This window comes from Falco naumanni, chromosome 2 (assembly GCF_017639655.2).
Source record: "Falco naumanni isolate bFalNau1 chromosome 2, bFalNau1.pat, whole genome shotgun sequence".
Classification (NCBI taxonomy): Eukaryota; Metazoa; Chordata; class Aves; order Falconiformes; family Falconidae; genus Falco; species Falco naumanni.
This window is the reverse complement of record NC_054055.1, coordinates 75,786,255-75,802,578: the sequence shown is the minus strand read 5'-3', so window position 1 is coordinate 75,802,578 and position 16,324 is coordinate 75,786,255. Positions and strand designations below refer to the sequence as shown.

Sequence of the window (16,324 nt, the reverse complement as noted above, 5' to 3'; positions counted from 1 at the left end):
AAGCGTCTCCCATGACGGCAGCGGCGGGGCCGGAAGCGGAAGTGCCCGCGGGCCGGAGGGCGGGGCCGGCGGGTTGGGGCCGTTGCTGGCGGCTCCGGTGGGCGCTCGGGCGGGTAAGAGGGGGCCGGGCCGGGCCGAGCCAAGCCGGACCGGGCTGGGCCGGCTGAGGCCGAGGCTAGCCGGGCGGCGCCGCGCCCTTAGGCTGGCTGGGGAGCGCCGTGCCCGCCGGTATCCAGGGACGCGGAGCCGTTGCTGAGGGGAGGGCAGAGGGGCAGCGGCTGCGCGGGCCTGACGGCCGCCTCCTCTCACCGTGCGGGCGCGGAGCGGCCCCGGCCTCAGCCCCGCCATGGTGCGGCTACACGTGAAGCGCTGCAACGAGAGCCAGTTCCTGCTGGAGGCGGCCGGCAGCACCCGCCTCGCCGACCTGGTCCGCCTTGTCGCCCGCATCTACAACGGGAGGCTGAAGGTGCAGCGCCTCTGCTCAGGTACAGGCGGCGGTGGGCTCCCCGCCGGCCCGGGCCCGGCCCACCTCCGGCAGGTGTGGGGCGCTGGGGCGGGGGTTCGAGGTCGCCTCCGAGGGCGCGGGAGCCCGGCTGCCCTGGGCTCGGCCGCTGCTTGGCCGCCGGGTGCTTGTGCCCCGCTGTCCCGGACCGGGGCTGGCGGCGGAGGGGCGGGCGGGGAGTTCCTGGGCTCGCAGTTCTCTGCCAGCAGGAGTTCAGAAGTACCTCTCAGCTCCCAGCCCAGGCAGGCAAGCCATCCTCCCCTAAATTTACGAGAACAGTGCGTACCCACTGGAAACGCCGAAGCATGTGTAAATTCTCACCTGCTGGTACTTTAGTAATCCTTATTTTTTGGAAACCGTATGGCTCTGAGTTTCCCACTGTACGTGGCTGAAAAGTCATCCGTTGCATGACTGAACTGCAGCATGTCCTGTCCCAGGAAGGCCGTGTATATACTCCGTGACCAGCGGTGTACTCTCCATGTGAATAGACTTCTCGTGTTGGCGCCAGGCATCCACTTGCCGTGCGATAGACTCACTGGATGTACCTAAATTAGTGCTTGAGTTCAACTGAGGAGGCAGCTTTTGAAAAACATTTACTGTTTGTCCCTGCTGCCCCACTTTGGTTTGCATTGTGGATCAGCCTGGAAATACATGGAGAGATTCAGATGACACTGAGCTGAAAAGTGCAGCCCACTTACACTTGATGTGCTCCAGCCACAAATATGTATGTAGTGTATGAGGCCATACTGAGGCTAATCTGAAATTAAAAAAAATCCTGAACACAGGTGCTGTGGTTACAATGTTTCCAGCACTCACTCACTCCACAGATCTGCTGCTGTCACTCCACAGTACTCACTTACTTAGCCTTGGCCTTTCTGTTTTCATGAGGGTGCCTATATTCCCAAGCCATGGGAACAAAATTACTGTTTCTTGAGACCTGGGGTACTTCTCATGTGCCTGTTGTGAGATGGATATGCTTTAATTAACATGATGATGGGAAAGAGGCTGGAGGGCCTTCAAGGAAAGGATGCTGTGAGGTGGGCTGACAGCTGTGTAAGTTGTTCTGAGGGGAAAGTGGTGAGGAAGCTTGTAGGCTGAGGATCAGACGCTGTAGGCTAGATAACAGAGTTAGGAAATGACATCCACACCCTGCCCGTTCTCACTGCGTGAGGCTGTGCCTTGTGCATGTGCACCTCTCTGTTGTCTCAGCTAGAATTGCTTCTCGATTAGACATAAATTACCATAGAGACATTTGTTTACTTTTTATTTCGTGCTGGGTGTGAATCCGACTCTTTGGGTCTGTTGTACAGCCAAAGCTGTAGATAGTCCAGTTACATATTTTCTCAACTGCAAAGACATTGATTACTGTATAACAATAAAATATGTTTCCATTTTGAAAAAACTTGCTTTCCCAAAAGTACTTGGAAAACGGAATATCCAGTCAGCTAAAGCTAAGGAAGTACCAAAAAGAAAAAGCTTATGGCCAGCCAGTAACATGTAGGTTTGCATAACTGCAACTGTGTCGTTTGTTACATTGCTTCATATATATGTGAAATGTATGAATTGTAATATAATTACAGCTTACATAGTTATATATGTGTATTTATGTACCTTATTATTTATTCCATATACTTAAGCTCTTTAAAAACTGAATTATAGGAATAAGGTTTTTCTTCATGTACATAATATGAAAGGCTTTTTTAAATGGTATGTTCTCAATAACAGAATTTTAATCTTGTTCTCTAAACACTTTAAAGAGATGGAGGAGCTGGCAGAGCATGGTGTTTTCTTGCCTTATAATATGCAAGGACTGACAGATGAGCAAATCGAAGAACTGAAGTTAAAGGATGAGTGGGCAGAAAAGTGTGTACCAAGTGGTGGAAGTGTCTTCAAAAAGGATGAAATTGGGCGAAGAAATGGACATGGTAAATCAGATGTAAATGTTTGCTTCTTTCCCTGCAGATAATCTGTAATATAATGAGGAACATAAACCCCATAATTCTGGACCTTTCACTTTTACCTTGCTGTCCTGGAAGCACTAGAAAATGAGTAGATACTAAGTAGACGTCTGATTTCAGGCCAGCGTGTTAGCCAGCTTATATTAGTTACAAAACTTGTCCTATAAATAAATTCTTGTAAAGGCAGTTGTAGATTTGTTAAGTGCTAGCTATTTCAGGAGCCAGTTTTCACAATAGATTAGGTAAACTATGAGTTAGATACTTAAGTCTTCTGTCTTGGGTTAGCACCTGGTATAGTATTGCTTTAAAAGCGTAAACAGTAGTATGTCTCTTCAGCACCTATGCTGTTTAACTTTACAACAGTAGTATTTGCAAGTAAACTCCAAAGATAAGGAAACAATTATCAGAAGCAAGTTGATTCTTCCTCTTTGATTTATTCTCCCATTTGTAAATGTATATGTAAGTACTGTTTTTCTCCAGAGGCTCCAAGATACATTAACTGGTGTTTTTTCTAGTGTTTCTCCTTTTTTCTCATTGACTGTGACTCAGACTTACAGAACAGTCACATCACTTTTTTTTTTTTTTTTTTCTGCAACTCCAGCCAAGTGGTTTTGCCTTAGCACTTGGTATGTGTTTCGAGCACTGCTTTACCATCAAGAGCATGAGAACCAATTGCACAGAAGAGACCACAGCTGTTGTCTTGCTGTCTGTCCCTGTACTTTTGACACCCACAACAGCCCTTGTTGGGTCAGCAGCCCTTTAGACATTGGTTGCAGGGCAGCTCAGTTAAAGAGGACTCTTTGAGTAAAATAACTTGGTCTTAACTTGTCATACGCAAACAGCTTACTCCCAGTGTCTTATTTTGGGGAAGATAATTCTGCTGAACTTTATTAAGAGCTTATATCATAGCTAAAAGTTTTCCCTCCTAACTGTATTCTCGGAAATGGCTGTCTCATACGTAGGCATGCAGACAAAGACTGTCTTGTTTGTTGTGGTTGTTAGCAGTGTTGGGCCTTACACTGAAAGTCTGCAAGCAGCTTTAGCGTAAGGACAGTACCACTTGTAGTAGTTCTCTGGCATTTGTTTGTTAGTGGGAGAACAGCTTTGTAATATTAACGAAGTTATGACATTGAATTGTGTCTAAATGTGGGCCAAAGCAAATACCGTCAAATGATGTATTTAATCAGCTGTGAACACGATTTAATTGGATTTTTTGTGTTTGAGGAGAAGTTTTTTAAAACAATTAAAGTAGATAACTATGTATTTGCAAAACTGCAGTTGATGTCAGATTGTGATTTTACTTAGACAAAGGTTAGAAAACTCCAAGCTGTTGTCCCTGGTTAAAGCACATCTGCTGGTACAGCCCCCAATAGTTGTAAGTACATCATGGGAGAGATGTTTTTGATTGTGGAGGGTATGAGATTATGGCTGTTGCTTTCAACTTGGTACTTTTGCCCCACATGAAGTTCCAAATACCAGTCAAATGTCTTTGTGGAAAAGTAAGTTTGGCGCTGTTATGAGGAATAACGTTTTGTTTCTTAAATTAGTAAGAAATAACAGCAATGAACTATCAAACTGGTAAATAGACTGCAACTTAGTAGTGTCTGTCTTGCTTTGTGATTTAACAACATTTCATTAGCTTACAGTAGAGAACAACCTGGACAGGTTGTTTGCTTGGTTTCTTTATAATAAGTCTAGGCTATTAAATACGTGTCTCTTATTTTTAGCTCCAAATGAAAAAATGCAGCAAGTTATAAAGAAGACAATAGAGGAAGCCAAGGCATTAGTCTCTAGGGTAAGTTTCCTAAAGTAGCCTGTGGTCTGTGGGACCTCCTTAATAGGTGCTGTCTAGTTGTGCAGCAGCTTAAGAAAAAATAGACTTTTTTCAGTGCAAGGGCTGACAGTTTTCGAGTAATATCATGGAAGTGATGTGTATAGTGTAATAAAACCTGACATTTCTGTTAATGATTTTCCTAATGGCTTTTGGCAAGCTGGTTCAACAAGTTAAGGAATCAGATATTAAACTCCAAGTGATCGCTGGCAGCCAAGACCACATTGAATGATTAAATCACATTTAATTTTATCCACACGCTCTTGATTTGCTATTGATGCATTCTTTGGGCGAATGCTTGTCATGTTTTCTGGTGAAAAATTAACTGCATTCTGCGGTGTTCATGGAATAAACCAGGTTTTGCTCGTTAACGTAGTCTTTTGAGTTTTATGTGTAATTAATTGAAAAATGTGTTCTAATCTCTTAGATTAGGCCTTGGTTTTACAAGCACTTGGACCCGTGCTCAGTCCCAACAAGTTTGGGTATTTAAAGATAAGTGTGAGGGTATGCCCCTATGTCCCAATCTGTAGATGCTCTGCGTTCTGTCTCAGCTTTTGTATGACTTTGAAATGCAAATTAAATAGTATTTATTACCAGACTTCTTTTTTGTAAACATCTGTAAGCAATTTTCTTCTCCCCACCCTTACAGTTCTGGGAACTGGTATGTGTGGAACTTTAAAACAGCCTTAAACCAGTTGTGGAAATGGATAATGTTACTTTTGGTGTTGCCTGTGCACTCGAATTGGGCTTACTGGCTGTTTTGTTGCTGATAAGTGTCATATCAGTCATTTGGAGTGAGCAGCTCAGTGTTTCCAAGGGCCCCGTGGAGGCAAGCTGAGGAGCTGTCCTGTCACCTGGCAGCACTCAGTGTGTTGAGGTGCAGCAGACTTTTCCTGAACTGAGGCATGATTTCAGCCGAACTGTTCTTAGTCATAGCAAAATTACACAAAATGAGAGATGTTTCAGATTAAAGCTTCTGGACTATGAAGATTTTCTCGATAGGCTTTTTTTTTTTTTTTTTTTTTTCCTGTTGGATTGCCTGTCATCAGCTCTGTTTCTAAACAGGGAGGAAATCAATAATGCAAAATTTTACTACTTGAGTCAAAAATATCTGCAGATCTGGTCTCCACTTTGCAGGTCTTCCTGGGTGAAACCTCTAACTATATACCCTGTTGTCAGTTACAATAAAAAGTTGCAAAATTGATGCCCTGCATGCTGACTTACTCCCAATATTACTGCCCTTCATTGGTGAATGAAGTTAAGGATAGTTTGGGGAGTGGTTTGTTAGGTTCATCACTTTACAATGATGGAAGTGAAGAAATATGCCAATATATTTTTTTAAAAAAATAAAAGTTGATTATCCCAGATTGAGAAACCAATTGTACTTGCCAGACAATTAGTTTTAAAATGTCCACAAGGAGGCAACATTCTCTTACTCTCTTTATAAACCTTGTTCCTTAAAATATTGGAACTGGTAAATCTATAAGCACAAACTTGATTTCTGCGCTTCCAGATGTATCTTGGTTTTCCTCTATCTGTTGTGATAGGGTTTGGAATGATCTCAAGTATTTGAGATTACAGATCTCTACATAAGCTGTGCAATATGCCAAGCTTTACTCTTCTGCTCATATTGTATTCTATTTTTTTGCTCAAGTTTTAAGACCCCTTCTCTAACCTTCACTTGAATTCTGCTGGTTTGAATCTTGTTCATGGATCACAAGTACTCAGAACAAAAGACTCCCCCATCCAGTTTCTGTGGTCAGATGTGTACTTGTTCAAATGCCTGTATCCCAAAGACATTTGTTACTAAATACCTCCTGCACAATTTAGTGACGATCTCTTCCCACCACCACCCCCTGTGTAAGCAAGCTAAATGGAAGGGGCAAAAGTGGAGTGCTGTGTTCAGAAGTCAACATTCAAATGAGAAAATTTGTGGCTCCGATATCTTTGTGCAGCCAGTCACCTTTGCTCACATATCCCACTATTGAACCTTTGAACTGACTACAAAGCAAAGGCTTTCTGCATGTTTTTTTAAATTACCAATGATCCCTGTCTGTATTTCAGAAACAAGTTCAGGCCAATGTGTGTGTTAATATGGAGATGGTGAAAGATGCATTGGACCAGCTCCGAGGGGCTGTAATGATTGTGTATCCAATGGGATTGCCTCCACATGATCCAGTTAGGATGGAGATTGAAGATAAAGAAGACTTGTCTGGAACTCATGTATGCAGTAAAGTATTTGGATTATATGTAGTGCCTGGGTTAACTATGTTCTATGTTCTCTGTTTTATCAGCGAAGGTTGTTTTTATTTGCATAACAAATTCTGTTTAGTATTTTTTCTGGTAGTTTATGTAAAAGCACACCAATAGCTTAACTGGAAGGAAGAATGAAATTGATTTCAAATGTTACATACAACGTTCAGGTAAATCTGGGACTCATTTTAAATAGCTTGTCATGTCTGTCTTATGCCAGTATTGAGAATTTATTGCCCTAAGTGTTTATGTTAGATCAGGATTGAATGGAATATGAGCAAAAATGCTGTCAATTAGTATGAGGACAGAGATGTAGCAGAAGTGTAGTCTGAAATTACACTGGCCTTTCTGTTAGGAATTCCAGAAAGATTTTCCCAGAAAATGTTTCTGGATTTGAAAAAAGGCAAAAAACATGCACACACCCCACTTCACCTTGTTTGGTTTTTTGTTTATCAAAGGCTGGACTTGAAGTTATACCAGAATCAGAAGCACAATTGTGGTGGGCAGGAAAGGAGTTGAAAGAGACAAAGTTGCTCTCCGACTATGTAGGCAAAAATGAGAAAACAACCATCATTGTCAAGATACAGAAAGTAAGTGTTGCTGGGAGTTTTCTTTACAAGTTACTCACCTTTGGCTGTCTAATTCTCTGTGGGGGAGAATTTTCCATAGGTGTATAAAATGGATTAGATTAGTTCCGGCTTGAGTGTCAAAACTGTACAACTATTTTAAGGTTTTAGTTTATTATATTCTAAGGTTTTCTTTAGTAATCTCTTTGCCTGTCAGTTAAATACTGTAGATGCTATTACGTGCTCCATAGCATTTTAAAAAGTACAGCAAGGAGGTATTTAAAAATAGATGAAGTGCAAACTGAAAAGTTAAAAAACCTCAAGTGGCTCTCAGTTTCATCTCGGTGCAAGAGCACTGAACAGACCCAGTCATTCAGTCTGCCCAGTTTTTCTAATTGTACTTGTGAATGTTTTTCTCTCCATCACCATTTTTTTCTGGCCCTTAAAAAACATTTTTAATGTTTTGTGCATATGTGGTGTGGATACCTTTCATCTCTGTTTTAGTCTGTTCTGTGTCTGAAAGGCAGTGTCTGTAACTCAGTAATTTTCTGCCAGTGATGTCCTGAGTCTCTTGATGGCAGGTCCTCAGACTGTTTCAGTTGCCTTGGAAATGTGGACATGTCTCTCTTTTTTTGAGAGGACACAGGTTGTGCGAGAGCCTGACCTTCCGCTTCTCCAAAGTGTTAAGTGAGCATTCGCTCGGTGCTAGAAGGAAGAACAAGCTGCTGGGCCCGTACCACCCAGTTGTGCTGTTGGCAGCAGCTTACTGAAAGCTTCCAGCTGAACTTTTTTTAAAGAAATGAGACTTTCCAGTTGTGAGATGTGATGAAGCAGATGAGGCCTTCTGTATTAATTTGAACACAGGTCTGAGTCATCCTCCGGAGTAATTAGCTAAACTGAGGCAAAGTTGTCCTGCTGCTTCTCAGTTTATAGACCTGATGCTTCAGCAAAAGCCAGTCGTTAAGCGTATACTGGTGTCTGACACAATGGTCATATTCTTGCAGTATCATAATTAGTACCAAGCTACTGGGACTGTTCATTGTTTTTTGGACAAAATGATTGTGTACTAACTGTGCAGTTGTGTTCATCGGTGGTGACAATGCCATACTCAAGGAAAGAATGTTTGAGGTTTCAGTTCATTTTCAGAGCTTTGGCAGAAGATGCTCACACTGTTCGTGTGTCTGTCTGTCTCTCTATAAAACCACATTCAAAGGGTGCTTTTGTGAATGTCAAATGTCTTTGAGTACTTGCCCATAGCTCAGAATTACTCTGGAGCTGCATTTCACTTCCATGTCAGTGAGAGCTTCTCTGCCACAGAAAGTATTGAGGTTTATGGCAGATCTTATTATCTGCAGGTGTCTGTAATAGGATTCCTGAAAAATAAGTCAAGTGATTTATGTGTTTGTCATTTAGAAGAATAGAATTGCTTTCTTTTTCCTATCAGGGTGACTGAAAAATTGTTTGACAAATCAACAGCCATTGAGGTGTTAGGCTCCCAGGAAAGTTGTCTTACTGTTTAATTAGTTGATGGGCCTCTTCAGAGAATGCAGAGTAGTATGGTGGTTTTCAATCTGACAAGAGATGCCTGCATTTTTGGGTTAGAGAGCTAAATTAAACCACCTCCGACCCTTTTTGTTCCACAGAGGATTCACCATCTCCTTTCAAACTGTTCTGTTTGCTATTGCTGGCAATAGCTGTCGTCAGCTATTTTCTGCTGTGTGCATTATTTCTTCCATAAGGAGAGTTGCCTGGGGGGGGGGTGGGTGGGAAATATTTGTAGTAACAAAATTTCTTTTATCTGTAGTGTTTTGTAACTGCCTTCCTTCCCTGCTTTACTTAAGTCATGTGCCATCTTGAGTTTGTATTAGCAGGGGAGCTGAAGATGGATGGACCCATCCCAAGACATCTGGAACGACCTTAAACCAGAGATTTATTATGTCTTTTAGAGGAGTATAAGTAAAATAAACTCAATCCTATTGCAACTTCCATTGATGTTCACAAAATTGACAGCGTGATTCAGATGCTGAGATGAAAAAATAATTCTTACTTGAATGCTGCAGAATTTTTTCAACTTTTATTTTCCTGTTCTGAGGGACTTCATTAAATTTCAGAAATCCTATTGTCTGAAAAAAGATTTTGCTATCTTTGCATAGCAACTTCTCTTCTGTATCGCAGATGCCATCATAAATAAAATTTATGATTTCCCTTTCAGAAAGGACAAGGAGCTCCAGGGCGTGAACCTCTGATTAGTCATGAAGAGCAAAAACAGATGATGCTGTATTACTACAAAAAGCAGGAGGAACTTAAGGTAACAGTGTCTTTTTACTGCGTGTGAGCTGTGCTGTTGCAGACACTAACTGGAGGTTATGTTATTTACTGCCTTCTTCACCTGTCTGTTCTGTTTACAGAAACTAGAAGAGGATGACGATGACTCATATCTAAATGCTGAGTGGGCAGACAGCCATGCTCTGAAAAGGCAATTTCATGGTGTAAAAGACATCAAATGGGGTCCAAGATGAAGCTTGGCAAACACCTTTTTGCCACTTTAAGCTGTTCGGTTGATACATTTATTTGCAACAAGGAGTTGTGTTGTGTGCTGTAGATCCTTCTGACAAAAGAAAGCTGATGTTGTCACTTGTATAGCAGGTGCCAGTTTTAGCCTTGGGTTTTCAATAAACATTTACATTTCTCTGTAACTCTAACAGCACTTGTCCCTGCAAAGGATACAATCAATCCTGTTGAAGTTTGTTATTTTATTAGAAACTTGTAATTTGAAATACTAAACTATTTTATAGATAATATATCTCATAGATGAGCACTAGAATGTTTGGTATTGTTTTGAGTGGTCTTTGTACTTTCTTCCTGATTCTTGCATTTCTTTTAGATGGTATGGTCTGTGGAAGATAATTTATTTTGTAAGAAATCAGTTTTCCCAGGCAAATCCAGTGAAAGTTAGTTATTTTAATAAATGTACTTGTTTGCATTTCAACATAGCTAATCTCAAATTATCATTTTTAAATGAGTTGACCTCTTAACAGTTGTTTAGAGGAAGTATTTTTATATAAACACAAATAACACGAAAAATCCTTGTGGAATGCTTCATTTTCATTCTTCTGGTTTAGTTTTCATTGACACTGGAAGCCAACCTGTTGATCTCATTCAGTTTAACAAGCTGTTAGCCATGATACTTTACGTAAAGACTGACAGAAATCTGCTTATGAAAATATTCATCATTTGCAAGTAGCTTGGATACAATAAGCCCGAGTTTAATAGGGCAAGATCTCTAACATGGAAGTACTTCTACGATTACAACTGGATTAGAAGCATTTCGTTTCTAACAAATCAGCATTTTAAAATGAGAATTCATGAAATTTATCAGAGAGTGTTTCCACTATACGCTTGATGTTTAGGATCCTTTACCGTTTCTAAAATGTACCATCAGTCAGTTCTGGGTTCAAGACCAACAAAGCAAATGCTGGTAGACTTGAAGTAAATGTTGTGTCTGTTTTTGAAGGAAGGATTCTGATTCGGGATACTGTATGACTAATGGATAATTAAATCTCCAGATTTCTCTGTGTTTAGAAACAAGTTGCTTCAGTTTTACATATTTAAACTTTTGTGTCCTTAAAGGAGATGCTTTTCTATGGAGGCAGATGTGCATCTTCATCAGGTTGCTGAGCTGATAAGCCAGGGTGCTCTGAAAATTCTGCATGAGGATCAATGGAGTGTTTTAAAAAGAGGTGAACTGACACCTCTTGTGGGCACTCACAGGCGACAACTGAAGTGGCATGTTCATTCACACCCCAAAGCAGTTGTCCCTAGGGCAGCAGGGAGCTGAGAACACCCACCTTTTCAGTTCTGCAGCACAGAAGGGACAGCCAGCTGTGGATGTTGGGTTTGTTGCTTGCAGTAGACTTCAGGATACCAAGTTGCCCCTGCATGCATCTGCTTCCTTTCCACCTGAACCAAACTAGATCATGTTCACAAACTACATCAGTCTTGAGAACAGGCAGTTGCTCATCAGCACCTAGTTGAAGTCAAATTTTAATGTGAGATCTCTTTCGCAAATGCCACATTATGGCACTGTGGTGCTAGGGCTGCTCAGCAGCTCTGGAAGTCAGATGGGTTATGTTTGCTCTCTGAACTTACACCCGTATTTGACATTTTTCGTTGATAGGTTTTTTTTGGTCTTATTCACGTCCTAATCCTCATGTCAGGAGGGCTCAGAGGCAGAGACGCTTGAAAACATCAACATCTGAGATGTTAACAACTAGAAGCTTCCTGCCTTGCCAAACCTGCCAGTGCAACAAGGTGGAAGTAAATTCTGTGGTCATTGACTGTCCCCTAAAAATACCTGGCTGTGGCTCTCCAGATTCACAAATCTCAATACTTCTGACTTAAATCTCTCTGCTTGCTTGAGTCATTGTAAAATAACAACAATAAAGCATTTTGCTTGTCATTTTCTAATGATGAAAAAAACCCATTATCTCTTCAACCATACTAATATTTAGAGATACTGATCAAATGAAACTGAAGTGTTTTCTGAACTCGCAGCTGGAAGATTGAATACAGAAAAGAGAATTAATGCCATTCAGTGAACTATTAACGGTGCTTTTACTTAAATCACTGATTCTTTTAGGAAAGTTTGGTGTTAGTTTTTCTGGAATATCAACTTTTAACTTTTTTCTTAGAAAAAAACTGGTATTTGGGATTTTTTTTAAGTTGCGAAACTTCAAGTATTTTTTCGTTTCAAACCTACTTGGAATTATTTCTATGCAGCAAGAAAACAGAGTATATTTTAATAGAACACTTTGTTCTACCACTTCGTCAGATGGAAACTGGTATCCTGTACAACTCTGGAGATTTTCAGCCCTTCCCAAATATGAAGGCTTTTTTCCTAATGTGATCCTTCGCTGTCATTGGGTGGAGTAAAGAAAATCTGGAAGTACTTAATTTCATAATATCACTGGCATTGTAACCCATGGTGGTATGGCAGATGTTCTTGATCCATGACTGGATTTGGGAGCGCTTGGTGAAATCATTATAAAATCATAAAATTAATTGATATATTATAAAGGTGGTTAGTTACCTAGCTCCAGCTCCTCATAGTCCTACTGGCTGTAAGAGGCCCAGGCTGCCGGAGGTGTTGCTGTGGCCTTTAAGGGGGCTTCTACAGATAGACCACCTCTCCCCTGCAATGCTCTCCTCAGCGCTTTCACAGGGGTGTGTATGAATGTTGCCTGAAGTTTCAAAAGAAGTTCTGCCTTGAAAGTAATTCTTTTGGGCAATTATATACATATATATACACACTCCTCAAAAAATCGAATTACTATTTGTAGATTAATAACTTAGGATTGTTGCACATTTGTTTTCCTCTTTTCCAGCAATGTTCTAAAATGTTTAGGTCCTTTTGGCAGACAGAAAAAATGTCACCCTGTTTGTAAGTTTTTAAAGCAAGTTGTGTGGCAGTCTGGCACGTTTTGTGTCCAGGGGGCAGTTATAACCTGGTGGTTCCCAAACTGAATTCCTCCGGGAATCATATTGTTTGCTCTGCTGCTTGTGACAGCGCTTCCCCTCCCCAAAATCTCACCTCTTCTGTTTAACAAGCTGGCCAAGGACAGCGAGTGTTGGTTGCTCTGTGGTTTTCATCCACCAACCTGGGAGCGAGATTCCTGACAGATGGACTTGCTCATAAGCTACCTGAGGTGGAGATCCACTGCAGGATTGGGGGTTGCAATGTGACCTTACCTCGCAGTGCTTGTTTATCAGCATTTATGCACCCTGGAACAATTTTGTAGCAGGAGTACTTATTTGCCTGCTCCTTAATGTTTGAAAGTAGCTTTTTTTAGTTAGTTAGTCATAACTGCATCAGCCTTGCCAGGATGCTTCCCAGATGTTTTGGATCAGTTATAATGAACGCTTGAAAATATCCAACTGAATCCTCTTACAAACAGAGCTTTCATCTTAGATTAGTTTTATTCTGAGGAGTTTATTCTGTGGGCTCCCGGTCCTGTAAATAACTGAAATCATCATTGGCTTTTGGCCATTTCATTTAATTTTCTTGATACCAGGAAAGTTCAATAGCAGAGGAGGCAAACTGAAAATAGCATAAGCAGTGACGTATTTACACTCCCTTGATCTCGCTCGTTAAACCCTGCTGCATATCCACGGCCGCAGGTAACTGGTTTTCCATGACAAAACCCTGACGCTTTGCTAGTGCCTTCCCAGCAGAGTTCTTTCTGCAACTGGCGTAGGAGGAGGAGGACAAGTCATAGGAGCACAAGTTCTACTATCTTTCCAGGACTTGTTGAGAGTTATTGTCTCAGTGAAAAAGAAAGTTTTAAATTACCATTATACGGAGGATTCTGAGGCGGGGAGAGTTTGAACAGGCCCTTTGATTACGGTGCTTGTAACATTGTCGTTTCCCCTCTAAAAATGAGGGAAAAGCAGGTGTAGGAAGGAACACAGAAAAAACCTTTGACTGCTGCTCTCTGCTGTAATTGGCCCTGTGTTCTTTCGCTGAGAAAACTGTCTGTAGGATCAATGCTCTTCTGAGTTCTCATGACAGCATCTGTAGATCTGCTGGATTCATTTATTTGGCTGAAATTGAATGAACCTACTGGAAAAAGATGAAAGAATACAGGAACAAAGCAAAGCCTATAGATATTTAAATATCTAAAGAATGTGAGAATTATAAGATAGGAATACCACATGTAGGTTTGCAAATTTGCAAAAGCATTTTATCTTTCTTCTAAACTGTTTTATTTCTGGAAGTTTGATAGCAGACTTGCCATTCCAGGGGGAAAATTCATTCTCTATCAAAGGATACACACAGCGGAACATTGCTAAAATGTTTGTTTTGTGGCCATATCACTATCCTGATTAATGGAAATCTGCATTATGTGTTGGTGAGGGTTGCTAATGCTGTTACAGTCCTTAATGTGCTATTGAGGTTTCCTTGAACAGGAGCGTGGGAGGAGGCAAGGCATGGGCATTTTGCTCTGTGTGGACGTGGCCCCTGTGTTGCTTCCCCCACCCCAGAGGTCGGCTGGCTCCTGAGCTGCAGGGCAGGTGCTGTCCCTCAGGCCACTGCTCTGCCCCGGCACGCTGCCACCGCTCCAGGCTTGCCCCATGCCTGCCGGGGGGGGGTTCTGATATCTGCATTCTGATATATTGTCCTATATCATTTTACCACGTGAGGGTCACAGGCAAAAGCCACTGGGGAAGTGGAACTTGGCTCTTGTACTGGAAGGTCTTAGAGCAGGGTGAGCCCAATATACACAACATGTTTTAAAACACTCTGGTGACATTTCTTGGTTATTTTCCCTCTCTGTTCCCCCCTCCTCTGCCCGCAGACCCTTGTGCTCTGTTGCGGGTTTTCTGAATGGCAGGAGGGGGCCGCTGTCTGTGGCTGTGGGATAGGGTGGCTGTGGTGGGCTGCCATTGCAGTGGGGTGACCCGGTCCCCAACTCCATGCCCAAGGTGGGGGTCCAGTATGTGGAGAGAGCTGGAGCCACCGCTTTTGGCAGCGCTGACATCTCACCAGGGTGCAGCTCTTGTTCCTGCTCAGCACTGACAACCACGGGAGCCTGCCAAGGTCTGGCATGATGGGGCCAGAAAGAGGAGGACACCCGCCACCGCTGACAGCAAGGTCTCCCTGCCAGCAGACGTGAGGATTTCCCAGCTGCCAGTGACCTCCTGAGCCTGTGCGCTCTTGCACGCTGGTGTTGGAGGAAGGTGCAACAAATTGCATCTGCCCGCCTGGCTGTCGTCAGTGTGCGAGCCGGGAGACACCACCAAGAGCACGAGCTGGCACCTTTCCTCCAGCTGTTCCCATCCTCACCTGCCATCTCTGTGCACGGGGTGACAGGGTGGTGGTGGCCCCAGGAACCCGTGGGCTGCCCCCACCTTGTCACCCAGCCCCAGCTGTGCACCTGTGCTTCACCCAAACCCACCTGCCTGCCCGCATGGGGGGCTGTGCGTGTCCCCAAGCCACGCTGTGGTGAGTACAGGCTGTACAGCAGCTACAGCGGGGTTGTGTTGAGAATGAGGAAGTTTATAGCAAAAATAGGAAATCTGGCACTTCCTCAAGGGAAAAGAAAAGGTAATTATTGTTTTATTCCAAGGGTTGTGTTTGTGAGAACAGCTCTCAGCAAAGGCTGAGTAATAGAACCAAGTACTTACGATGTTGCGGTTAAAAATTGGTGTGTGGGGACTTTTTTGCCCTGAGAATCAACATACAGCTGTCACTCACGTTATCATGTACGGGTCTGCAGGCACCGCTGCAGAAGTGGTGTGATATTTCATGCCACCTCTGCTTTGCTCTCACCCAGGCGGCAGCTCCTGCTATTTAAGGGTTCAACCCATAATGGTCCCCAGCGCAGCGGTCAGTTATGAGTTTGCAGCTCTGGTTTTTTCCTGCATCTCCCTCCCTCAGAAATGTCTTGCAGCCTCATTCAGAAAAGGACATTTCACCTCCGTCCTGATGAGGGATTTTTTTGGAAACCTGGTTTTAAATTCTTTCAGCAGATAGGCAGGGTGCTTGGAGCTGTAATGCAACCAAAAGGGTGGAGAGTGGCATTATTGCAGCTTCAAAGGCTGGCTTCCAGGTGCGGGGAGACCTGGTCACAGGCCTGTAAAACAATGTAGGGTGGGAGATCTCCGGAGGGGTGCTGGTCCTACCGTGCACTTGGAGCGGGGCTTCGATCTAACCTGGATCCAGCCTCAAAACTAGATCATGTTGCTCAGGGTCCTGATTTTTCAAAAGAAAAACTCCTCCATTGTGACTGGACCTGCCAAGGTTTCTGATGGATTTTTATCTCCTGTCTGGTTTACTGCATGAAGAAGGTGTGAACCCTGCCTGATGCTTTCGAGCTCTTGCTATGCCAGCAGAAGGTGACTGGGCACTACTGTCATGTCCTTGGGTCTTAAAAATGCATGGTCTTAGAGACTTAAAGAGTGCGGGGAGTTGTATAGGGCTGGGTCAGAGCTTGCCCAGTGGCTAGCACTCCAGTGAACCTCTACAGCTGTAATTACTCTGCAACAGGGTTTATTAACGGATAGTCACTAATGTACCCTGCCCACTGCCGCTGGACGCGTATTGCTGAGGTGCCCTGTGCATCTGAGGGCATGTTCCCACCCAGGCTGTAACTGGGATGTCACCAGAGCTGTTTGTAACATCAAGCTGGGATTTGCAGCTTTCTCCATGAGAAGC

The 16,324-nt window shown here is 43.0% G+C and overlaps 1 protein-coding gene across 1 annotated transcript; it reads left to right on the top strand.

The window, feature by feature from the left end:
* The first annotated feature begins 83 nt into the window (after nucleotides 1-83).
* Nucleotides 84-10,194, top strand: CFAP298 (cilia and flagella associated protein 298). The gene is made up of 7 exons (XM_040584923.1): nucleotides 84-485; nucleotides 2,260-2,427; nucleotides 4,188-4,255; nucleotides 6,356-6,514; nucleotides 7,003-7,134; nucleotides 9,323-9,418; nucleotides 9,519-10,194. Exons 1-7 carry the CDS (start codon nucleotides 347-349, stop codon nucleotides 9,627-9,629), a joined length of 873 nt encoding a protein of 290 aa, XP_040440857.1. The 5' UTR covers nucleotides 84-346; the 3' UTR covers nucleotides 9,630-10,194.
* Nucleotides 10,195-16,324: the final 6,130 nt, after the last annotated feature.